The sequence below is a fragment of the Pipra filicauda genome, unplaced genomic scaffold (genome assembly GCF_003945595.2).
Source record: "Pipra filicauda isolate LSUMZ 115617 unplaced genomic scaffold, ASM394559v2 scaffold95_size2449627_pilon, whole genome shotgun sequence".
Lineage (NCBI taxonomy): Eukaryota > Metazoa > Chordata > Aves > Passeriformes > Pipridae > Pipra > Pipra filicauda.
The window spans coordinates 1,143,064-1,167,972 of NW_024105153.1; the positions used below are offsets into that span (position 1 = coordinate 1,143,064).

Below are 24,909 nucleotides of genomic sequence, written 5' to 3' on the forward strand. Positions count from 1 at the left end.
TCTGCAGGGTCTGTCTGCTGGCTTGGTTGAATGAACACCAAACAGCCTAGGGTTAGTATGGGACTGTTTTCCCTGAATGGCTTCACCACCAATGGTTATGACTGGCTGCTTTCTTACGTTCTCTCTGGGAAATGGAGGGAGCAAACCACAAGGGAAATCACAAGAGATAGTTCCGTAATTACAAAGTCTACTAAAGCATCTATTGTGTGATTTCTGAGACTGATTATATTGGGATCTAGATCACAAGGCTTCTCCTTTCCCTTTCAGCTTCACTGACATTTTCAACCACCGAACCTTGTTAGGTAATTCTTTCTTTTTGGTTTCTATTAAGTTAAATAAAATGCATTTCCTTATGGGACCAAACACCATGCTATCCCTTCCCATCACTTTTTAGCACTCTAAATGCTGGGCCAGTGAAGTGCTTCACTTTAGGCACAAGGAAAGTCCTAATGACTTCACTCAGTCCACTTCCATGCTGACAGCCATGCATGGTTTTGCTAGGCTGTCACTGATAGCTGGGGCTCACAGACCAGTGTAGGAATACCTGGTTCCTATTGATTCACACTTGTGAGAAATAGAAACCCAGTCGGGCAATTTCCAATCAGAATTTTATTATATGATAAAAGCAAATTCAGCGCTGGGTGATCAGGGAAGGGGTTCAACAACTCCCAATGCCTGTCACACCCAAAGAAGACATTTGTTCTACATTTATTTCCAGCTACTACATGAATATTCATTATACATATATATTGTTAGGTCCATGAGTATAAACATTACACATTGTTAGGTCAGACATTCCACAGATATTTCTTAACAAGAATGTTATCTATAAGCATCCATAATATATTGTTAAATCAGACTTTCAGCAGATGTTCGCTTGTTATCTATACAAAGTTATAAATTTTAAGAAAGGTGCTATTATCTAGCTAACTAAACAAAATTCTCTCAGTATAAATCCTACACAAGGTAAAAGGGAGGTAACTTGTTTTATCTCTTTGTAGGGCCCCAATTAAGTTTTACGACTTGTTTTTCTTTTCTCTCCAGGTCATATTGACCTTACACTGTTTTCTCTTAACTAGATCGAATCATTTTCTCAGTTTATCACACACTGGTGCTGTAAGGCTGAGCCTGGCAAAATGGACAGGAGCAAACTGAGAAATAAAAGCACTTCTGTTGTAAAATCACACCCAGCAAAAGAGGAGACCACAGCATGTCTAAGATGCTACTGCCCAGGCCAGATTCTGATAAAGAGGATCAGACCTTTATCCTCCTGTCTCCAGTCCTTCCCTCCATGCTAAAAACTTCCCTAACAGGAGAGGAGGGGCTTTGTGTGCTCAAGATCTTACTTAATCAGCTGTTATCAGGATATTTGCATGGTTCATGAACTCTCTTGCTGTACATCACTGCTCTGAGAGGAGGCTTTTTGATAAAATTCTGTGCCACTTAAGTGGAAAAATCCTGCATTTTGGGGATGATGCACACAATAAAAAAGATGTCTTGTGCTGTTATAAATGTTGACTTAAGAGGGACACACATTAAGTGTTGCATCACATAAAAATAATGTCACTATTTGCATCTCAGAGAGCTAAAAAGTTAGCATGCAGATGCAGACAGCATGTGTATCTCCCCGTGGCAGCCTGCGCAGCTTGGAGCTCCTCAGTGCCTCCTGAGAGCCCGTCAGAGGATCCCTTTGCTGTTGCGCTTGCAGCCGACGTGTGTACCCCCGACAGAGTGCACTTGCTTTTCCCCCTGCCTCCAACGTGTATATTTGTTATAACACCTTGCGAAGGAAAAGGGTGCTGCCTTTGCAAAGTTAGATAACTGGCCCAGTTCTTCGCTGCCGGATTGGCTGGGAGAGGCCCTGTAAAACCACGCTGGCCAGCCGCCCGGCCCAGCCCTGCAAGGCTGCAAGCTATTTCCACAGTTGGCCACTTCAGAGTGGGAGAGGGGGAGGTGAAGACAGCCGGGCAAACTGCGTCTCCACCAGGCTGCTTCCCTTCCTCCTTGTTTTTTCACAGCCGGAGTAGTTTGGCAAACCTGCTCTGGGTGCCTCTGAGCCCTTCTTGCAACACCCAGGCAAGTGGAGTGTAGCATTGGCGTCCAGGCACCTGGCCCTCCCTTAGCCCTGCTGGCACAGCCTCAGGACAGGACATGTCAAGCTGCAACAACCCTGGGGGCCCCACTGCCCTGGACTTTCCGGAAGTCCTGAAGTCCCTACTGGAGTATTCTTTACCCTGGACCAACAAGATGACAGGTAGGATTAAGGAAATATATGCTGGGATTTCTGTTTTGATTTCTCCTTCCCCATTTTGAGTTGCAAGGCAAGAAGGGGGCAGAAGATCTTGTAGGCTGCGAGCCCTTCAAGGGTGTGTTTCCCAAAGTGTCCAAATCAGACAGGGAGTTCTGGCACCGAGCATGTTATGCAGCTAGGAGGAAAAAACGGCTGCAATGGATTGATTACAAAATCAGTAAAGAGTGCTGAGCTCCTGATCCTTTTAATCTCTCTGCTCAGCTATTTCTTGGAAACCCTCAAAGATTTGTGCACAGAAAAGGCTTGGGCACAAATCTTCATGCTCATATAGCAGAATTGCCATTCATGTTGTCCCGTAGTTAATAACCACTGAGCCTCCAGACATTGCTTCTTCCCAGATGCAGACCGTCCAGAGAGCCAGGCTGTGTGGGGCAGGCTGACTCTGTGCAAACTTTGATGCTGCCGTTGTTTATCAGTGGAAAGCTGAGGTAGGGAACACGGTAAATGTTGCATTTTCTTTGCAAGAGCATTTCTGTACTCCTAGGCTTTCCCACTCTCTCTGCAGCATCCCAGAAAACAACTGGAAAGGACCCAGGAGATTATTTAGTTTGGGCTTCTGCTGTGCTGAACACTTTGCTTGTGCTGGACTGACCACTTCTCAATTGCTGGGCACGCTCCAAGAGCCCATCACGCAACTTGAGTACTCTCTGGTTTGGGATAGGATGCCACATGCCCTTGGCAAGCTGCTTTTTGGCTGTTATGTTTTCATGTTCACTGCTGAGCGCTGGGGAGGTGTGTGGGAACACCTCGGCTCAACAAGCTTATGTCTAGGCATGAGTGAGTTGAACTCACAGAAACAAACATGCACAGAGCTCACTCTTCTGTAGGGAGTTGCTACCAGAACACACAGGTAGCTCTGCAGTCTTGAAGCACAGCATGACCCAGGAGCAGAAAAGTCAGACACACAGTGTGGAGAGGGACCCTGCTTTTGCTCCAGAGTCAATGGGAGAAAAGGCAGCTGCTGCAACAGCAAAGTGTTCACGGCAGGAAGAGCAGCTGCCTACACCTGTGGTAATACAGCAATCTCTGTGGCACACATACAACTCCCTGTGGGAAAGGGAAATAGGGCAAGGGGAGCTGCCATACCCCCTAAGGGGCTCACTTTGTCACATTCCTCTGCTGCTGTCACCTGTGAGCAGTCTCTCTCCTTTGCTGAGACTGCCTGATAAGAGGTGTATTTATATATCACACCGTATGAAGTCCCACTGTTTGTGGGGACCAGAGCATGTTTTTCCAAGCTCACTGATAATCAGGCAGAAAGCAAACCTGGCTGGGAGGAGGCAGAAGGGCCAAGGGAGGCTCACATGGTGCTGAACCTTGTTGTGGCTAAGCTAAGTTTGGCTGCTTTTTTGAGATCTCTGCTCTCCACCGCCAAGTGGATTGAATTAATCCAAGGGAGGAGCGCTGGCAAGACCTATCTGTTTGGAGTAGGGAGTAGAAGGGAGATCAATGATTTGCAGGGACAATAATTTAGTCTTAAATCAGAGTGATTTATTTGGCAGCTGAGGATGCTGTTTTGTGGCAGCATTCTTCCTCCACCCTGGGACCACCCTGCCTCTCAGCATCACCTCCTGTAATCCTCAGAATTGTCCTTATTATGCTGCCTCCCTCTGCAGGCCAGCATTCCCATCCTGGCCCTCTTCCCACAGAGCTCAGTTTAGATTCTCCTGTATCTCCACACTTACACACCACTCATCTGGATTTGCTGGCTCTCAGGCCTCTGTCTGAAATGTGTTCTGCTATTCAAACCTCCCAGAGGGGCAGGTCCCCCCACTCTATGCCTAGCACTGGGCTGCTTGTTGCTTGCCTCCCTGCTGCACTGGAACTGGGCTGTTCTGCATCATCTGGCCCTGACAAGACTCCCAGCAGTAACAGCCAAGGCTGCTGCATTCCTCTCCTCACACCTCATTGTCCTCTTCTCTTCCTTCTCAGCCGCAGAGTGAAAGCAAATGTAAAAATCCCAGGCAGATCCCACCTTAACCAAGAAGGTACAGCTCATGGTGTAATGCCCACTTTTCTGCTGGTAATTGCTAGAGCCCCTAATCCCCAGAGGCGAGGAAAAGCTCTCAAGGCAGTCTCTCTCCTAGCTGGCAGGGCAGAGCTAATGCTGGAGCAGAGTGATGTGAGAGGGAACCCACAGGAATGCTCCCCAGATACTCCCTCCCTCCTGTCTTCAGGCTGAGCAGCTAACACTGTACAGGCTAAACCCTCTCAAAGCAGAGTCACAGCTCAGCGGTGGTGCAGAGCAAACCTTAGCACAGCGGAGTGCGGGTGGAAATGTGCTGGAAGAAGAACATGGTTGATCTAAACAGAAAAGCCCTGGAGTAAAAGCTGCTGAGTGGTTTTAATAACCTCCATTCTTACGGACATTACCCAGCAAAGCAGTTTCCATTGAGCTCTGCAGGGGGGATGTGCAGACCCTGTTCCTTGAAGGAGTGTTGTACAGTACCGAGGCATCACCCCCGGGGGCCACCAGTGTTGACAACAATGGAACAAAGTGACCACGAGAGCCATAACTGAATGGGAAGCCTGCAGCCTGCTCTGCTTTGGCTGTATCCCCTTGCCTTGTTCCTAGAAGCTGCTCCTTCCTGGCCTCACTATGCTGTGTTCTTTATCTACCACCTGTCGGTAGATGTCTCCCAGGCAAAAGCATCGCTGTGAGCTCACTGCCCCTTGCCGAGCTGTGTGTGCTGCCTCTGCTGTGTGTGGTCTTCCAACATCTGTGTCTCATTGCCCTGCGTGAAGTGGTATCTCCCTTTCACACATGTGCCTTTTTCTCCTGCCAGCTGAGCTTGGCAAGGCAGAGGGAGTCCGTGGAGGGCATGCAGCAGCCCTGGAGCACGCTGAGCAGCAGAGCATGACCTGCTCTGCCTGCTTCTTGCAGCTGGATTTATCAGCCTTGATAAACGATGCATTAACCTGTGCTGTTCCAGCCTGTATTAACAAGGTGGCCCTATCCAAGCTTACCATCGGGCAGCCTGTGTGCAGGAGTTGCGTCGGGAGTTGGAGGCAGCAGATTCAGCCTCCCAGTCTAAGCTAGAGAAGCACCTGGAGGGCAGGGCAGCTCCCTGTCTGCCCAGGTTGGATGGAGATGTCTCCTGGTCGTGATTACAGGAAGAGAATGGAGGAAAACACGTAGCCCATGTGATTTCAAATCCATTCCTTTCCCTGGGGCGTATGGGGAGCAGTTCAGACCTGATTTTTTTTTCTTTGTCACAAAGACCATCGGGGTTTATTAGCAAGGGTCAGGGCAAATCGTGCCCTGCCACCAAAACGAAATGTCGGAGGCTTGTGAATGGGAAGCTGAGCCAAGCCGATGTCCAAGTGACTACCTGACAAGAGGGTATCTCTTTTCTGTTGGCACTTGTGCGGATACCTCCGCTCTGGCTCCCTCGGCGCTGTTGGGTGCAGAGGGGCCGATCCCAGGGGAGGGCACCCTCCCCTTTCCCGGCCCACGGAGCTGGGCGGCGGGTTCGCTGCGGCCCGTCCTGCCGAGGCGAGAGGCAGCGCCTGCTGACAGGAGGCTCAGGCATCTGCCACTTTGCGAGCGAATTCATTCTGTGGGAGACGTTCCTGGGTGTCCGCCTGTGCTCTCGGGAACGGACTTGGCATCATTCGCTCCCTTTGTGTGCTCAGAGGCTTAAATCTCAGCACGGCATCCGTGCTGATGGAGCAAGGATTGCTTGCTATCATGACAACTTGGGAGGGACGGCCCTTTCCCCAGAAGCCCGGCCGGGACAGCACCGCAGCGAAGCCCTTCTCCCTGCCCATGTTATACAGGGCATGCCGCTGTGAGCACCGTGTGGGACGGAGGGAGATTAAATCCAGGGCACGTGGGAAAGGTGATCCCGGGATCCTAAACGAGGATGTTCAAGGTCCGGCTGGAGCGCTGGGGCCGGGGCAGGACGAGGAAGGGTGCTGCAGCCGGTGCCGCCCTCACGGGCCCCCGCGCGGCCACGGCCCCCTCAGCTGCCGCCCGGCACGGGGCACGGGCGGGGTGGGCACGGGCGCGCGCCCCGCTACAGCAGGGCGCCACTCCTCCTCTACCGCCCACACGCGCGCTCCCTCCCCCTCCCGCCCTCCTGGCGGTGACGCAACGCCCGCGGGAGGAGGTGAAGGGGGCGGGGCTCCGCATGCTAATGACAATCCGGAGGCCACGCCCCTGCACGTGCCCCGGCGGGCGGAGGGCGCGTGCCCGCGCCGGCTGCGGGGGAGGCGGACCAGAGAGGGCGGGGCCTGCGCGCGCGGGGCCGCCCCCTTCGGCATACACGGGCCAATCGGCGCGCGCGAAGGGGCCGGGGCGGGGCGGGGCCCCGGCGCTCATGAATACTGAAGCACGCGCCGGGCGTCAGTCGGCCGCGCCTGCGTCGTTTGGTTCGCGCTCGCCGCCGCCGCCGCCGCCGCCGCGTCCCGGGAGCCGCTGCCGCAGCTTCGCGCCGCCGGTGACCACTGACAGCCCGCCCGCCCGCTCGCCCGCGGGGAGTATGCCCGGCCGCGCCGCGCACCAGGAGGCGGCGGCGACGGCGGGAGGACCGGAGCCCACTGCAGCCGGGGGGAGCGCGGGGGCCGCCGCGCAGCAGGAGCGGCGGGGCCTGGCGGGCGCGTTCCCGCTGGTGCTGAAGAAGCTGATGGAGAACCCACCGCGGGAGGCGCGCCTGGGTGAGCGCGGGGCCGCGCGCGGGGGCCGCGGGGGCGCGCGGCGCCCCCCAATCGTACACCAACCCCCACCCCCCCCATTCCCTTTTCCCACCGCCACCTTCCCGCCCCGCGGCTCGGAGGGCGGGACCCGCCGGGTCACGGCGGGACTGGCCGCGGGGGGAGTACCCGCGGGAGAGGCCGCACGCCGGGCCCCTTCCCTCCGCCCCGTCCCTCCCTCCCCCGCCCCCCGCGCGGCCGTGCCAAGTGCCGGCAGCACGGGATCGCTCCCGCCTCCCGGGCCAGCGGCCCTCGGGAGCGTGTGGGTGCCTGCGCTGGGCGAAGTCGGGCGCTGCGGGAGGGGGGAGTGGGCAGGGGCCGGGACGTGACATGCTGGGCTTGGTCTCTGGGCTGCCTGGAGCCTCCTTCGCCGGTAGACGCGCAGTTGGGAGCAGCGGTGGGAAGGTTTCGAGTCTTGCTTGACCTTAATTGCTGAGAAATTGCCCGATGAGACGCGTAAACAGCAGATCCCCTCAGATTAGGTTGGGTGATAATCCAGGAGGGTATGACTGGCTGCCTCACATGCAGCCCTGCATGGGCTGGAGCTGCCGCTCTCCCACTGGATGTGCAGGCGGCAGCTGTGTAAATAGCAGGGCTGGTGCTTGTAGTCTTCGCTGCTGATGGCACACTTCGGGATTTTTTTCTTCACCCGGCAGTATTTTTGCCTTTTTGAGTATCAGTTTCATTTCGAGGAAAGGCTCAGGATTATCTGCACTGCTATAGTGCCTACTGTACTGGCGTATAATAAAGTAAGTTCTTACACTTAAGAATTTGATGTTGAGAATCATTTTTTGGAACTGCAGAGAATATCCAGGGTAGACCACAGCGTAGGTTGGCAAGATTGTTCCCAGTGAGGATCCTAGTTATGTTATATATCTATTATTGCGTGGTACCCTGTAAATGTATCCATTTTGTGATTCTGGTGAGTATTTTTTTATTCTTTCTGTTAAAAAAAGGTCAACTTGTGGTAAAGGTTTTAGTTATGTTGCTTTGGTGCAGGATGCTGCAATACACAGAATCTGGAATCTACAAAATTACGGGATTTCTTAGGATATTTCTGCACTCAGTCCTTTTTAAAGGCAATAGTGCCAGCAGGAACAATTTAAGTTCACAAATAGAAACAGTGATGGTGGCTGACAGGGATATGGTGACTTTGTCTTGAAGTGCTTTTTGTGCCCAGAATCACATGATCTAGCCTATGGAGATGTGAAATTCTGAAATGAATATGATTTTGAGGTAGTACCTTTTTCTAAAATTAGAAACATTTGATACTTTCACTAGATGACCCCATTCCAGCTCGGGAAGGTGTTCAGCTTGAGCCTCTAAACCTTACTAGAGAGTCCGTTGCATTTTGATTACCCCTCTCCATTCATGGTGTGATAAAGTTCAGGTTCTCATTCTTTTAAATTCTCCATAGATTTCCTTAGTTCACCTTGTTCTGTTTCACTTCACACTTTGGAACTTGTTGCTTTCTGTTTATTTTTGTCTCTGATGCTTTTCTTGTTTGCATATTTGCAAGACAAAAGAAAGAATACCTTTGCTGTCAGCAGGTAGTTACTCCTAATTTTACAAAAGGCTTGTCAGTAGACTTGTGATTCAACTGACTTCAGAGGATTCTTGTTTATTTTCTGTTCCATTAACAGTATAGAGACACAGTCAAAATGTTCACTTAATTCACTTAATCCAGTGTTGCAGTTTCAGCAAGCTTTCTGAGAAAAGACCTTTTGCCTTTCGTCTGGAATGCCTGTTGACAAAAATACAGTTTTCTGTGTTATCCTGTGAGAAATAGTATCAACTAACTGTGGTGTCCATTTATGGTCTCCACAAGCTACCTGTGGGTTTTCCAACTGCCGTGGGTAATTTGACTACCCAGTAAGCAAGCAGGCTTTCTAATCCTGAGCAACAGAGGAGGGAGGTCAGCCAGTTCTAGCAGAATGCCATCCCCTTGAATGCCCTGCCATATACCGGGTATAGCTGACCAGCCTTGCTGGGGGCTGTTGTCATGTATGTTGTAGGAATTAATTAAATAAAAATAATATTTTTATTAAAAAAAAAAAGTCCTGTGGGTTCAGGGAAGAGAATTAATATTCTGGAGCAGGAGCATAGGTCTCTTATATTAATAATGAGCTGCTGCATACTCTCCAAAGGATGCCTTAATCACCAGTTGCACTGCTGTGGCAGGAGTAATGCCTCAACAAACATCACAGTAATGGGCATCAGGGATTTGGAACCCCACAACCTGTCTTGTTCCATCCTCACAAGTGGGACTAAAGATTTATGGAGCAATCAACCATAGTCTGTATAGTGTTTTCTGTATAATTTGACAGTATTTTTTGATGAACAAGGCGAAGTTTATCAAATAAGTGTTTATTCTATTTGTGGCTGTAGCTCTTGACAGCTGTGGCAAAAACCTTTTGGTTGGTTTTTGGTTTGGTTAGTTTTTTTGTTTTTGAGGAAAAACTAGGATGTGGAATAAAGCTCTTTTCAGGCTGCTGCTTTTGGCTAAAACAGCAGTATTTCCAACAGTTCAGTAACTGGAATGGTCTACTTAAATTACTGAGCATAAACTGGTGTGCTCCCTATTAACAGCAGATGTACAGCCCAGTTAATAGGTCACAGTAGCAGAATGAGGGGGCTAAATCAGACATGAGCCATCGGCTGCAGAAGTACAGTCCAGATTTATCAGGGTGACCTTGAATCGCTGCAAATGGAGCCTCTTAGGATACTGCAGCTCTACTGTCAGGTAATACCTGTTTACACTATAAATATCTTAAGAGAATTAATGTTTCAGGCCCCTGTGCTGAGGCAGGCAGAAATGTCCCCCTCAAGATGCAAGAAGTTAATTAGCGTTTCATTAGATATTGTGCACCCAAACAGGATGTTGTGCGGCAGAAATAAAAATTAAATGAATTGAAAGAAAGCCAGTGGGAAAACGCCAATGCAAAACTGATCATATGAAGGTTTTATCATTTGATGTATGGTGTTTGAAATAGATGGGCACCCAATATGTGTGTTTCCTTCTGATATTTTGTTTCCAATCTTGTTAGAAGTGAGGGAGGAGAGAGAGAGAAACAGCACAGATAAACAAAGACAGCACTGGGGACCCAGTATTTGCCGGTTGTCAACTCAGCAAAAGGACACAAAATTTTTTCATGGGAAGGAAAACTCTAATTTGGTGGGAGCCAGAGACAATCACAAGAGGAAGTTGGAGGAACCACAATTTTTCCAGGTTACTGAAGGACAGCAGGATGATCGTGCACATCTAAAAGGCATTTAAAGATCTGAGAAGAGCCACATATTTCACTGGTGTAGTCCTTTAGCATCTTCCTTCTGAAAAATATTAATAATTAGCCTTATATTCGGTCTACTAATCATTTAATGTTTCTTTTCTCCTCGCTTGGAGGTGTTGTATTAGATGTTGCAAAACAAAAGCACTCCTGGCTTATGTTAAAACTTGTAATGGTATACTACTGTTTTCAAGAGTGAGGAATTTTTTTTTTTTGGTTGACGTTTTGACAGACATTTGCAAGTTTTTAATCATGTTAATTAAAAAACAGTTACTTGCAAAGAATAAATTATTGTCACTTGCATTTGTTTTGGTGATATGTTTACTATGATATCATCCACAACCTCCAGTGTAAATCTGAGTTTGGTTGTGCTGGGCACTATGCAAACCTTGGAGAAATACACAACCTCTGATTCACTGGTAAAATGTTGGTTCCAATTTGGTGGGGTGTGCTTCATTAGTAAGTGAAATCATCCTTATATGTGGATTAGGTGCTGTTTCTTTGCTAGCTTCAAGTAGGAGCTGGTTAGAAACATGGTTATTTGCATTATGACTGTTAACCTGCATGTTTGCTTCGCCCAAGCAAAAGGTAGGAAAGTTGCAAAACTCCCTGCAAAAAAAGACTTTATAGCAGGAATAGGAGCTGAGAGATCGCAGTTCAGAGGCAGCAGTGTGAAGTAGCAAGGGGAAGGCCAAAAGCTGCAAGGTGATGTTAACAAAGCTTAGGTCCAGGAGCCACTGGTCTGAATTTAACATGTCCTTTAAGTACTTGCTCTTAGTCTCAAGTCGGTGGCTGTTGAATACTTTCTGAACAGCTTAGTTTAAAATCAGTATCTTCTTTTGTATAAAATATTCAGAGTATGGTGGATAATTTACTTTGTATGGCAGCGCTGTTCTTTAAGCCATAAAAAGCTCTTTCAGTCTCAGTTCCACACCAGCTAAGGCAACAGCGGAAGGAATGCCACTTCTATCAGAATAGGTTTTATATAAATAGGCTTTTCTGATTTATAGCAGAGTTTCACCCCCACTTCCACCCCCGATACAGAAAAATACTCCTTTAGCATGTTGTCTAGAAAACCCTAATGCCAAAAATTGGTGCATTTTATTGGGATAACCTCTGTGAATGCTGGAGATCCAGACTAGTCCAGGGCAAGTCCTTGGAGTCCCTGTTTCACTGAACTGAGTATTTGTTGGCTTCCATGGTAATACCCAATTTGCAGTTGGTTAGGGCACGACTGGTGACCGTTCCTTTTGACGGCAGTGCTGGCTCAGTGCTGGCAGCACTAGCACTGCTTCTGCAATGCCTTCTTCAGTGCTGATAGAACTGCATGGCTGCATGGAGAACTGGATCAGGAAAATGACTTGGATTTTTAAATTATTTTTTTTCTGCCAGCTTATTTTTATCTCTTAAATTATGTAATTATTCCATAACTTGAGTTTTCTGCTTGGATTCTGTCCCAGACAATTGTTAAGATTCAGTAGCTATGGGGAACATAGAAACAGCCTTTTTTCTGTAATATGTGCACTGTTGCAGAGTAAATGGAGAAAAATTCATCAGTCTCTTGTGACTTGGGGGTGGGATGTGGGAGTATTCCTTATTAGACAGCTCCCCAAAGAGTGAAAATTGTATGTAGGTACTCTGAGCTATCTATAGTGAGCAGCACTTGGAGCTATTGCTTTGTGTGGACATGCTGAGTCATTTCAGAGAGAAATGCTTCTAAAATGCTAAACAATAGACATCCAGGTCTCTGGTGTCCTGTGGACCTTTTGACTGATTTTAAAATGTAATCTGAAAACCCATATTCCTTTCATATTTGTATTTAAATTATTGTTCTGTACCTTCCTTCTTTTTGCCTAGAATAAGCTACTCTGCTTCCTCGGAATTTTCTTAATGGCTTCCCATATAATCCTTTTTTGTTGTCTTCTGAGACGGGTATGTAAAAAACCGGCTATTTTGCAGTGACTGGTTAATAAGCTCCGTGCAGTACTACATCACAGCAAAGATGCTGGTTTTCAAGGCTGCTCAAATGTCTGTGGTCCAGCCATCACGGGGGGTTAGAGCATTCCATACGGAGTTACATGTGAATGCATCAATGTTGCTTTTCAACAGCTGATTTTTCCAGATAATGTCATGAGCCAGAACTATTAGCTTTCTGAATTTCCTTTCATGTAGATTTTGTTAGACTCTTAAACCTTGAGTCTCTCCTGTGTTTCAGCTCGTACAGTGACCTACTTGTATCTTTCAGATAAAGAGAAGGAGAAAATAAAGCTTGAAGAAGATGAGGCAGCAGCTGCCAGCACTATGGCAGTCTCGGCTTCCCTTATGCCACCTATTTGGGACAAAACTATTCCTTACGATGGCGAGTCTTTCCACCTGGAGTACATGGATCTGGATGAGTTCCTGCTGGAGAATGGAATTCCTTCCAGCCCTACTCACCTGGATTTGAACCAGAATCCACTCTTGCCTGTGGCTGAGCTGGAAGGAAAGGAGTCTGCCAGTGCTTCCACTGGTTCTCCTGCATCATCCTCCTCCACTGCAGTTTACCAGCAATCTGAAGCAGCCTCCAGCACAGGTAGATGGAACAATACGGGGCTCTGAGGAACTTCTGTTGTTCTCATACTAAAAGGTGCCTCTTCAGATCCAAGAGGAGACATGCCAGCCTGTCAGTGTTAGGTGGGGCCGGTTAAGTAGCACAAACATGTTCAATGTAGAGCCTTAGTCCCTGTGTCAATTCATGAAGATGCTGCCTCTTCTCTTCTTCCTCTCTCCTGCTCCTGTGAAAAATGAGTGTCTATCAGTGTGCACTCTGTTTCTCTTTTGAAATTAGAAGAGCTGAAACAGCAACATAAAGTATTTGATTTCTTGGTATTGCTAATCTAGCAAGAAGCCGGACATGTTGAGAAAATATTTTCTCAGGTTATTTTACAACAGTTTTGACAGCTTGTCACAAGTCATGTGTGCTGCCTTGGTCTGCTTGGGTGAACTTACACAAACTTAATGTACCTCAAATAACAATATTAAGTAGAAAAACAGTGAAGCAATTTTTTTGTGGTAGCCTGTGAAGTGTGAGAACAGACACTTGGAAAAGATGTTTTAATGATGCAATTTGATGTTCTGTGGTGCTTTGAAGTGGGAATGGGGGAACACAGAAACAGAACTCTACTTAAATGGTACTAGGAAACTTTCACTCTACATTTGTAATATGGAGATCTTGTCTGTTAAGGAATTCAGCAGCTCAGTTTGCCCTAGATTGGGAGTTTAAACATGATAGCCTCTAAATTTTCATGATACTATTTTATGAGCAGGCTTTACAGAAAGCATTTTGCTCTGGGCCTCTTCTGTAAATCTGTGAGAGATACAATGTGGAGCTCCTTCCATAAGTCATAGAGTGTGGCTTTTTTCTAGGTGGTATATGAAAAAACTTATTTATTGATCACTACTGCAAATTGCACTGACATTTACAATTCATGTATATGAAGTTTCTAAACAATAGATTAATATGGTAAAGTTCATACAAACATTATCAGTGTCAGACAGTCTACTGGTACATTTGTTGCTATACGGTAAAGAAGCAGAATACTGTTACATTTGTAACAAACCCTCCTTTATTTAGTCATTTCTTTGGAAATATAGTTGTCAGACCTTCCAAGGTCCCAGGGACTGGAGTCTCTGACCAGGCTTGTTTCTGTAGGGATTTCTGTGGTACAAAATTCAGGCTGGTACAAGTTTCTCCCTTCTTACTGCCATTGGAGGTGCTTCTTAACTGTGCAAAGCATGTAATTTTTGCCAAGGAAGTATTAACTCCTGTACTGCATCTGTCTACTCATGTCCGTTAGTCTGGCATATGTTCCTAGAGTTATGTTACAGACTGGACTGTGAACCCTTCCTCTGTACCAGCAGCAGTACAGCACCAAGCACACCTCAGGGAAGTACCAAATGATACTATTAATTATAGTTGCTCACAACAGGACAATAAACAGACACATAAGTTGGCTTCTTAGTTGATTCTTTTCAACCTGCTGAATGTATTGTAACTTCTCCTGTTGTTGCCAGAGTCCCCACCACAAAATGAGAGAAATACTCCCAGCCCCATCGATCCTGACTGCGTAGAAGTTGAGGTGAATTTTAACCCTGACCCTGCTGATTTAGTGCTGTCCAGTGTGCCTGGTGGTGAGCTCTTCAATCCTCGCAAACACAAGTTTACTGAAGAGGACCTGAAACCACAACCTATGATTAAAAAAGCCAAGAAAGTTTTTGTCCCAGATGAGCAAAAGGTAACAGATTTATTGCTGCAGACTTCTCTAGGCCTTGATAAAAGTTTCCAACTTTCTGTGCAAACACTCTGATGTACACAGCTAATGCAGTATACCTATATGATTGGGCAGAAGCACTGCCAAGAATAGAATTGGCAGGCCAACTGCTGTGCTTGCTGTTTTGCAGGTTTTGGTATCATGAGATAATTACTGGCCAGGAGCAACTGATCATGCTATAAACAGAAATTAGAAGAACTATCAAGTCAAATCCTCATCACTTGCACTTTTGAAGGCCATTGTCTGTATTTGCCTGGCATTATGTCTGATCAGGATTTAAGCACCCTAGACAACAGAACAGGTTGTTTTCTGTGGAAGTTCATTCCTGAATTGAAACTAAGTAAAGGGAGCATTTCAGTTGGATAGCTTTTTAGTACCCAAGTTTCCTAGTCTCCTTAGTTCTAGCAGTGCACTTGGTTTATCCTAAAACAAGACTCGTGTAAGGATAAAATCTTACAGTACTGCATTGCTTCCATTTTGATGTCAGAGTCCTGCAAACCTATGAAGGAGATTCCTCAGTATAGCAATCAGTATGATTGTCATTATACAATAAAGAGGTGTCTCTGATACAGTTGTCAGTTTGGCATCTTTTTTTTAATTACAGGATGAAAAATATTGGACAAGACGAAAGAAGAACAACGTGGCAGCCAAGCGCTCCCGTGATGCTCGGCGATTAAAGGAGAATCAGATCACAATTCGGGCAGCCTTTCTTGAGAAAGAAAACACAGCCCTGAGGACGGAGGTTGCAGAGCTGCGCAAGGAAGTGGGACGATGCAAGAACATTGTTTCTAAATACGAGACCAGATACGGACCCTTGTAAGCACACCCCTTTTCCTTGTTAGGGCTCCTTGTTCTAGCCTCTTAAACTTCTCTGCCTTCCGTAGAGACTCCCAGAAATAAAGTTTAAGGAGGCTTTGCCATTTTACATCTATTAAAAAAAACCAACAAAACACAAAAAAACCCTGTTTCTGTTGGCACAACTTGTTCAGGCCCTTTCCTGATCATTGCGTTGCCCAAAATCTGTGTGTCCATATTTACAACTTTGTTTTTAACAACAATAGAGCATTTTCTGATGTCATACAATAGAACAGATTCACCTGTCTGGAGGAATAAATGTGGATCCCTCCTGACTGGACAGGGTTTTTGCTATCTGTTCTAATCTTCATTTTAAGTGGAGAAAGAGCTTGGGAGACTCTTCTCACTTCTTTTTTTTTTTTTTTTTTTTTTTTAATTTTCAAACGCTTATTCTTTTCTCCATTCCACCACCACCCCCCCCCCAAAAAAAGTGTAAAACACAATTTTAGGGGTATAAGTAGATGTTGCAGGGCAGCATCATGAAATCGTTTCCTCTCCCATTCAGAGGCACTAGAAAGCACCTGTTGTATAGAACTCTGTTCCTGTTGAAGAGGAATAGGGGGACCTTTAGGACAGGGAGACAGAAAAATATTCAATCTCTTGTAAAAACAGAAGTATTGCAAAGTTAATTCATGAGTGTTATGCAGAACAGAGTCAGTGCAGTTCTGATTAAAATACTGTTCAAATGTCTTGGTAGGTTCTAATCCTAGATAACTTGCAGAAACCAAGGAGAAAGAACAGTAGTGAATCACTTGCTTTACAAATATGGACAAAATAATTTGCTGTGGGTTTTGGGCTGTATTTCTACCACTACTCCTCCTTTTTTCCTTAGAGGAACTTCCCTCTTGAATTGCTGATAAAACAGCATGTTGCACTTAACTGAGAAGTAAGGGAGATTTAGAAAGAGAGGTCTGGCTCATTAGGCTGAACCTTGAGTCCCATCTGTTAAAAAAAGGCCAGTACCTTATGCTTTGGAAGAAGAGGCTTTTTTTAAGAGGTAAACAAGCCACTGTTACTTTACTGCACCTTACCTGTTGTGCAAGAGATTGAGAAAGAGTTTTGGTCCTTTGCCTCCTGAACACTCTATGGGATAAGCTACACCCACTGTAAACACGAACAGTTTGCCTCCCTATCTCTCCTGTGTAGCAGCATATCTGGTCTTTCCATGCTTGCTGGTTCTCTCTCCAGCATGTTTCCTGATAGAAAATTAGCACACAAGGCTTGCCCTCTTGGAAGTAATCCATTCTCAGCACCAAGCACTGCTTCAACAGTATGTGGTGTTAGAAGAAAAAAAAATATGTTGTGTGTGATGTTGGGACCTTCTACATGACCTACAACTGCAAGAACCAGAAGCTTTACCAGAAGTATATGTCTAGAAGTCCTCTTAACAAGAGAAGCTGTCTTAAGATAGTGGCTGTGTCAGAACTCTTAGGCTATACTTCCTGGGATATTTATATTAAGGAATAAATGTGGGATAGAAGATGTTGAGGCTAGTTTGCAGTTCCTCTATTGAAATCTGAAAAGTATATTTAAAAAGCATTGGGGTTTATTTTCTATACTAAAGACTTCTTGCCCAGCTTGTCTTTTAAACATCATGTGGAAATTGGTATGAGTTTAGACCAATTGTGTGTTGACTCCTTAAGGACGTGGAGAAGCAGGCTAATTGAGAACACTTAATGTATGCTTTGAACTATCTCCCCCTGTTATGCTCTAAATTTGACTAGAGTGGCTCTCGATGCAGTGTTTGTTGGTCTAATTTCTTTCAAACATACTAAAAATTGTCACCCTTTCAGCAGGGGTTTTTCTTTCACAGGGTGGTTTGTGGTGGTGATGGTGGGAAGTATGTTATAAATAAATTGTCACACTTAATGCTTTGCTTTGTTTAAAGTGACTTATCTGATTCCGAGTGATGCAACTTTAAAGACTTTTAAAAACAAAGAAACTAAAAAGCACACATGAATCGCCAGTCTTCAGAGTGAGCAGTGAAATCTATGAGGTGTCCCAACACAAACAACTGACGATGACCCTGCCTGCCTCCTTGCCTGCAAGTACCCCATCTGACTACCCAGGGCTGGGCATGATGAAAAGTGCAAAGTCTCCTTAATTCTGTATATGACTTTCTTATCTGTCTTTCTCACTGTAACTATGAACTACAATAAGCTTACCTATTGGGGTTTTGTCAAGACACTCAAAGTTCACATCTCAAAGTCCGTGACAGCCTGTGTGAATAGTGACTCTTCACTTCAGCACTCGAGTGGAAGAAAAGAGGGAGTTTTAAATGAAAATGTCTGTTATATATAAAGAACTGCTATGTTTTAAGACTCTTTTCCCTGCAGTAGAATGAATTTTATTTAATACTGCAGCTCACTTCTGGTACAGTGGGTACAGTGTAGCATATTGTGGAGTACTGTGAGAGTAGAACTAAAGACACCAGGAAAACAGCAACCTGTGATGTGAGACTTCAGTGCAGAAAAGTACAGCAGATGTATTGAAACAAGGCACAGTGTGCCATACTGAGATGGCCCATGTAATAGTAAACGTGGTCACTTTTCTGCTCCACAGCTACACTGCTGTAACCTGCCTTTTCCTTTATTTCGTTTATGAGGATCACTTCCTTTTATGGTATCTTGCTGAAACAGGATCTATTCTTCTGTTAACGATTTAGCAATCATGGAAAAGGTGCTATTCTGAGCTGCTGATCCCCAAGACTTTTGGCAGTTTAGACTACCAAAGGAGCATTAGCTCCAGCAAAACAATGGCTGTTAGCTGCCAAATTACAGTTTTCTGTCTCTTGACTGCAGGAGAACTGCGGCGGTGAAAGAGTACTTTCTTCATCTGTTTTATAAAAGTAAGACAGCCAGTGATCTCCCAGAGTTACAACAGGCATCTTAAGTATCAAAACCCGTGTGCTGGTGTGGGAGGGTAGATGAAAGCTTGGACAGATTGTGGGGATGTTTATTGTGTGTAGAAGATGGAGGAAGTAGGTGGAAGTTCCGTTGTAAGAGTTTCATCAGCATAACAAGAATCTGCTCTTATATTGAGGAAACTTAAAATCTAAAGAAGTGGGAAGAAAAGTGTGTGGTAAGAAAAAGAGTTCTTAATTTCTAGGAAAGAAGTACAGGACCATGCTTTAGCCAAAATGAGGCTTGTAAGACAGGAGAGTATTGATGCTTGGGGATTGATAAATAGCACACACCTCAAGAAAAATAATTTTGAAAGCTTTCAGAAGCACAAGTGCCAAAATTATGAGGCATGACTAGTTACCAGCATAGCTCAGCACTATCATGTTGAACAATTATTTTGACTTTATGTTAAGAGATTCCACCACTAATTTCAGAGCAGAAAGGCAAAGAGAAAAATGTGAGAAGAAGCAGCTGTTGTAAACTTAATTTTAAAAAAAAAAGATAAAAATTTCAAAAGCCAGGATTCATAACCAGTTTTTGACAGCATAACCTTTGTAAAGAGCATATATAGTTATTGACCTATCATTTTTAATGGACCATGTTCTGAAGTCAAGCAAGTGTTTTTACCAAAGTATACTTAGTAAGTGATTTTATTATAATTTTTGGATTCTAAAGATCTGAGATAACCTTGGGATATTCTTATGAAATAAATGAATAGCTTAGTTCCATATTGCTGAAGTGTCAGCATATATCTCTACCTGTATCAAGTATTGCTGGTTTGGACTGATATTTTTGGTATGTACTGGTTTTTGTTTTATTTTGGTGATAAAGGCCAAACCATGGATCAAAAACAAACAAACAAACCAGCAACAAAACAAACAACCCTGACAGCACGTAAATGTAGCAACTTTTTGCATTCATAATTTCTAAATTTTCGGTTAGTTTTGGCTGTTCTTGAAAGTCATGCTTCCTGTTTAAATTGTAAAGCTAAAGGGTATTGTAACTGGGCAAGGAGTTGCTAGTCCTTCATTTGGATCTTACTGTGCTTAGGAATATCTTTTAAATACTTACGTATTGTGTACAGGATCTGATTTTGCAGTATGTCATGGCATTTTAACAGCAAAATATTCAGTCAGTGAGATTAGTATGTGCAATTCTATTGTTTTATTTCTGTTATATTAAAAGCTTACACAATGGAAACCAACAGTGAATGTTCATTAGATCTTTGTCTCAGAGAAGACTGTTAGCAAACTCTTGCGCTTCCCTGTAGGACAGTGCAGATTTGCACAACCTGTGATTCATGTGTCTATGGGTTGCAAAACTGGAAAATCGCACTTTAGAGTGAGTGCAGCTCAACTTCTGTAGCTGGAGAATTTATTTTTTTTTAATTTTATTTTTGTGTTGAGAAGCAGCATCTTTAAAGGTAGATGAGAAGGTGGTAACTATTTAAAGGAGTGCAGATATTGCCAGACAAAAGATACTGTGCAATGCTGAATTCCTTCCTCTGTTTTTGCAGTCTCAGGAAGTTTACTGCTTCAGAGCTCTCTGCTCCTCTCAGAATAGTTACCTATATCATCTTGTTTCTTTGACTCTGATGACAATCCTATCTGTATGTGATAACTTGGGTATGTTTTCATAGTGGTCATAAGAAGACCAATACTCTTTTAGCTCAATTTGAACATTAAAAAGTGCTGAATTGACACTGTTAGAGTCTGAAGTTCTCTAGCCTTGGAATATGCTCTGTAGAGGCCATAAGTGTGCCTGATATCAGCCTACCCTATTCCAGCCATAAAGGGACCATCTCCAAGGGGAGAAAATAAAGGGAGTGTGTACCTTTCAGCATCACTGCAAGGATTGCCGGGAAAGAGCAGTTTTTTGACTTTCATTGGGATGTGGATTGACATCACATGGCTATTTCACAGTACTAACTTTGAAAATATATAAACTGTGATGAGATTAGTCGACAATGAGTGTTATCTTACTCTACGGAAGAAACAGGCTATGAATAAATGATGCACAACATTTAATACAGTATTACTTTCATAAATGATTTTCTAATCTCCACATAGTTATATCTCCTTATAATAATGTGGTTTTGTATCTAAAAATTCCCTAGAAGCTTAATCTTTCACCTGTTGCCAAGATCTGCTCCCACTGAAGCTAGTAACAAAGATCTCATTAACTCCCACAGGAAAAAGACTGTACTCTCATGTGGTTATTGTGAAGTTTTAGCAAGTGCTGGAGTCATGAGTGTCTTTGCTTTACTGTGGAGCATTCTGTGCTGGGATCAGGTGGATGTATCTCAGATTGCAGATGTAATGTTGGTAAACTGGTCCTGTCACTTGTTCATCTACATAGTTAGTCATAGTTTTGGTAGTGTACTATAAACTTGTGTTGGGAGAAAAAGTGTTTTTGATTTGTTTTTTTTAAGAGGCTTTTTGCAGTTCTTCTAGTAACATTTTATGTCTTTTCTGGCAATTCTCCATTTCCTTGCTGTGCTGTTTGAAAGCCCAAGGTGTTCTAACTGTATAAATCACTTTCAGCATTATTTGCAGGACTGCTACTAAATTGTACCAAATTAATTTCAATTATTGTAATAAAACCACTTGTGCGGAAAAAACTATTTTTTTGTAGATAGCTGAAATAATGGACCTGCACAGGAGAGAGTATTGCTACTTCAGTCTTGTAAGCCCCCGAGCATAAAAAGGCTCTGTTCCTTTTGATCAGGAGTTTTCATTTTTAGTGAGAGAGGAGGTATCTCGGACCTTTGTAAAATCCAGACAGGCTTTTGTTCTCCTGTATAGCTTTAGCTGCTAAGCACAAGATGAGAAATGCAGATTTGTCTTAGTGCATAAATCTCATATTTTTGGCAACATACATCTAATCCATAAAGAGCAAAATCATTTATTAGTGCTAGTGTTTTGCCTTTGCAGCACTACAATACTCTTGACTGGCTTTCTAGATGTTCTGATAATTACTCTGATCTTTTTATCTGCCACTGTAACATGGTGAAGATAGGTAAACTCACAGTTAAAGACTGGGAGAAAGGTAGAAAGAATAGGCTTATCGAAACTTCTGTGGAGATGCTAACATAATGCTAATTGAGAAATTACAGTTATTTAATTCATGATGATACAGATTTGTCATACGGATGTAATTTGTTAGTTTGATAGTCTGCAGTTAGTTTTGATGGACTCACCCTAGTGAGTCACTTTTGGAATGCAAACTTCTTAAAGTTCAGACACCTACAGGGAAAAAGGAATCCTTTGAGGAAAATACATGTAGAGAGAGTTATAGATACTTGGCAAGGAGGGAAGAGGAGAGTAATGCAAGAGTCTGACCTGACTGAGATTGCTAAAACTGACACCTCGCTGTTTACAATTTTAGGCCAATTTGGATCCCATCAGTTTAGCATGATACTGAAGATAAGTACTTGTTTAGGTCTTGGGAATCTCCTTTTCTTGGTCTCACTTCCACAGTCCAGAAGAAAGTGAAGGGAATGTACAGATAGGGAGGAGAGTTACTGCAGAAAGGCATGGAAAAAATAGCTGTTGCTTCAACTAAGTGCGCTGTTGCACTGGGACTTGACCTGCGAATGCGAACTGGTAGTGCTGTGTCATGAGGAAATAACTATCTGAGGCCCCAATCTTTTAAGGCCTCAATTCTGCTATCATTTCTGCACGGGATGAGCCCTGTATCTGTAGAGAACCACGTGGACTTCACAGGATCTGTTCTTGAATGTGAAGCTCTGCCCAGGCAGTCAGCTGCAGAATTGTGTCCTTAACACACTGTCAGTTGTAGTTATAGGGCTGTTGATATTAAGTGTTACTTGGGTGCCTGTTACATAGCCAAAACCCTTGTTACTTCATTTTCCTAACTAAGGCATGAGCAGAAGCCCTTTGCTGTACAACATCTGTAAAAAAATTAAAAATGTACTTCACATACGTCTAGTAAATTAAGGCATGTGATTTTGGTCTGTGGGTCTCAACAAACTTTGCTCGTGTACCTGCCTGAATGTTTTCTTAGATCTGCAGCTATGTCTCAGTGAGAAGGCATGGTGGGATTTGTTTTCCCAAGGGGGCACAATAGCAGGTGTCATCTGCCATGCTGCGGGTGACCACTTGCTACTGGCCAGGATCATGGATGGATGCATCCTCCGCACTTTTATGTGAAGTTGTCTGAAATATGGTGATTAACATGATTATTGGAATACTGTATTTTGTATAACTTAGAACATGTAAATACACTTTTAAAACTAATCTGTTCTCTGAAGTAATAAATAAGTGCTTCCATTGTAATATCTGAATATTGTTAATGCTTTATGTAGCTTGATTTGGGATTATTTTTTCCCTAGAGAACTACAGAAATCAAAACAAAGATTGATGTTGTGGAATTCTAGTCTAGTTGTGATGCTTTCTATCAGCAAAAAAAAATGTTTTAATAATAATAACAGCAGAGAAACTGAGATTTTTGAGGGAATTGATTCTCTTCCAGTCTTTCTTTAACAGTAGTCACAGATTACATTCATAATTGTACTCTTCCCATCCTGTTAGCTGGACAGTTGATTTGTTTGTGAGTAGCATTTGGAAAGTGGCAATATTAAATTATTTGTAAAGCTTAGTGATTGAAGAAAACTAAAGCTGGGTGTTTTTTGTTGGGTGTGTTTTTTTTAACTATTCTCTGTTTTGACTCAAAGAGATCTGTCTCCACCCTTCAGCCAGACTGCAGCAAGTTGCAGTGAAACAGTGAGTGACTGTTACTGAAGCTCATTTGTGACCTAGATAGTCTACATCTTTATTACTTCCATTGTGTACATAGATGACACAGGTTTCCTGTGGTGTGGAGAGAGAGAGAAGGTGATTAATGACTTGTGGTTTTGCTGAGTACATGTTCACTGGATGCTGCACAGCTGGAACTTTAATCAGCTTTCATGACCTTTTCTATCTTGTGTTAAAAGGAAAAAAAACCAAAACAGTGGAGTGAGAATCATGAGCAGTCAGCTAGGAAATATGAACACTTGGGTTTTGAGGTGTAGGTGAGATTGATCCATCAGCCTTCATGTAAAGAGATTAGCCTGTGATGACACTTTCTCCAGTCATAATATAACTTCTTGGTCTTTAATGCTGTACTGGGGCAGTCTCCTCTCTGGTAACAGCTGTGTCTGCAGTGTTCCATAAAAGACAAAGCCACATCTTTTGTCGTGGGCAGAGACAATGGTAGGTCTTTTTAATTTCTTCTATTTTTTTCCCTCCCCTCTCAATGTGTCTAGGCTGTAAAATAGCTATGAAATAGCTAATCATATGTGCAAGTTATTCTGAAAACTCTGTTCCTGTAAAGCTTTTTCAGACATACATTTTTTAACTAAATAGTTTGAGGGAACTCCTATCTGCTATATTTGGCCTGAAATTCTGTTGCCTCTTGGATAAAAGTATTTTTTTGTCTTCAGATGTGACACTGATCTGTCCCATTCATTCAGTGGGATGGATGATAAATCTGCACAGTATTTATATAAGATATAAGTCTGATCATAGTTTTACTGCGTGTTAAGTTGTTTAATCTCTTGGATGTCTACTCCTTGAGGTTGTCTATAAAATTCTTGTAGCTGCTTTTTGAAGCAGTCCATCAAGTGCATTTGAGATCATCATGACTGAAAGATTCTATAGAGGTGAAAGAGATAATAAAGCTTGTAAAGCAGCTGGGTAAAACTGTATTGCCATAAATGGTTTTAATTTATATATGAATCTTCTGTCCCAAACTGCTTATTTTGTACATAAACCTAAACACTCCTGGCAGCTGATGGGTGAAAATAAAGGTGCTTAAACAGCAATCTAATGAGGAAAGGGCATTTCACTATTACAGAGTTGGTATTATTTTATATTTCCATTTATTACACTTTTTTAAATGTATAAACCACAGATTTGAATTCTCAAAGTCTTCAGCTTCGATTTTGTGAGTAATCCTCTCACCTCTCTGCTCGTAACTGGTTTTTAAGAAAAAGAAAAGCTTTTGTTTAAAATGTAAAATTTTGACTGTATTAAATTCTGTTAGTACCCTTCCTTTTTAAGAAATAAAATGTATATTCCACTATGCTGAGATCCAGTAATTTTGTTCTCTAGATAGCATATTGTGTGCTGTACACCTCTGCTGCCAGCACTACAGCTGCAATTTGCACTGAAGCTGGTAGATACTAAAGCGGCTGATCACCTTTTGGGAGTAGGTTCTTGCTGTGCATTTCCCGTGTGTTAAGTGTGCTGATAAGAGGTATACAATTCCTTGATTTTATTTTCTGGATTAATTGATTTCAAAAACTTTGCAGGGTTTTGCGTTTGTCCTGCAGTAACTCTTAGTTGAACTCTCTCAGGTAGGAGGAGAAATCTGACAAAAGTCAGCCACAGACACTTGGCCCTTGCTTTGTCTGTTCTGTTGGAGCTGACAACATCCACATGACAAAATATTTAGAATTTACTTTCTTTCATGGGAAGTAAAGTTCAGAATAAATAAGGTTTGACCATGAGTATAGCTTTCTCCATGCCTTTTCATTTTTTACC

At 43.7% G+C, this 24,909-nt stretch overlaps 1 protein-coding gene across 3 annotated transcripts; it reads left to right on the forward strand.

Annotated features, from left to right (window-relative positions):
* The first annotated feature begins 1,947 nt into the window (after window positions 1–1,947).
* TEF (TEF transcription factor, PAR bZIP family member) lies at window positions 1,948–24,448 on the forward strand. Of its 3 annotated transcripts, none has more exons than XM_027722695.2 (5): window positions 1,948–2,254; window positions 12,539–12,865; window positions 14,347–14,567; window positions 15,208–15,419; window positions 17,347–24,448. In XM_027722695.2, the coding sequence occupies exons 1-5, from the start codon at window positions 2,152–2,154 to the stop codon at window positions 17,366–17,368; spliced, it is 885 nt and encodes a 294-aa protein (XP_027578496.1). In that variant the 5' UTR covers window positions 1,948–2,151; the 3' UTR covers window positions 17,369–24,448. The 3 variants fall into 3 exon arrangements, with proteins under 3 accessions (XP_027578496.1, XP_027578493.1, XP_027578492.1); XM_027722691.2 differs by lacking the exon at window positions 1,948–2,254 and adding an exon at window positions 6,709–6,970; XM_027722692.2 differs by lacking the exon at window positions 1,948–2,254 and adding an exon at window positions 6,707–6,970 and having other exon boundaries at window positions 15,208–24,448.
* Window positions 24,449–24,909: the final 461 nt, after the last annotated feature.

Excerpts from the sequence above, each read along its gene's own strand:
- TEF (XM_027722691.2), top strand. The coding sequence starts at position 6,796 with ATGCCCGGCCGCGCCGCGCACCAGGAGGCGGCGGCGACGGCGGGAGGA. Across the intron at positions 12,866-14,346 it reads TGAAGCAGCCTCCAGCACAG|AGTCCCCACCACAAAATGAG; the intron begins GTAGATGGAACA and ends TGTTGTTGCCAG. Across the intron at positions 15,420-17,346 it reads GAGACCAGATACGGACCCTT|TGACTTATCTGATTCCGAGT; the intron begins GTAAGCACACCC and ends CTTTGTTTAAAG.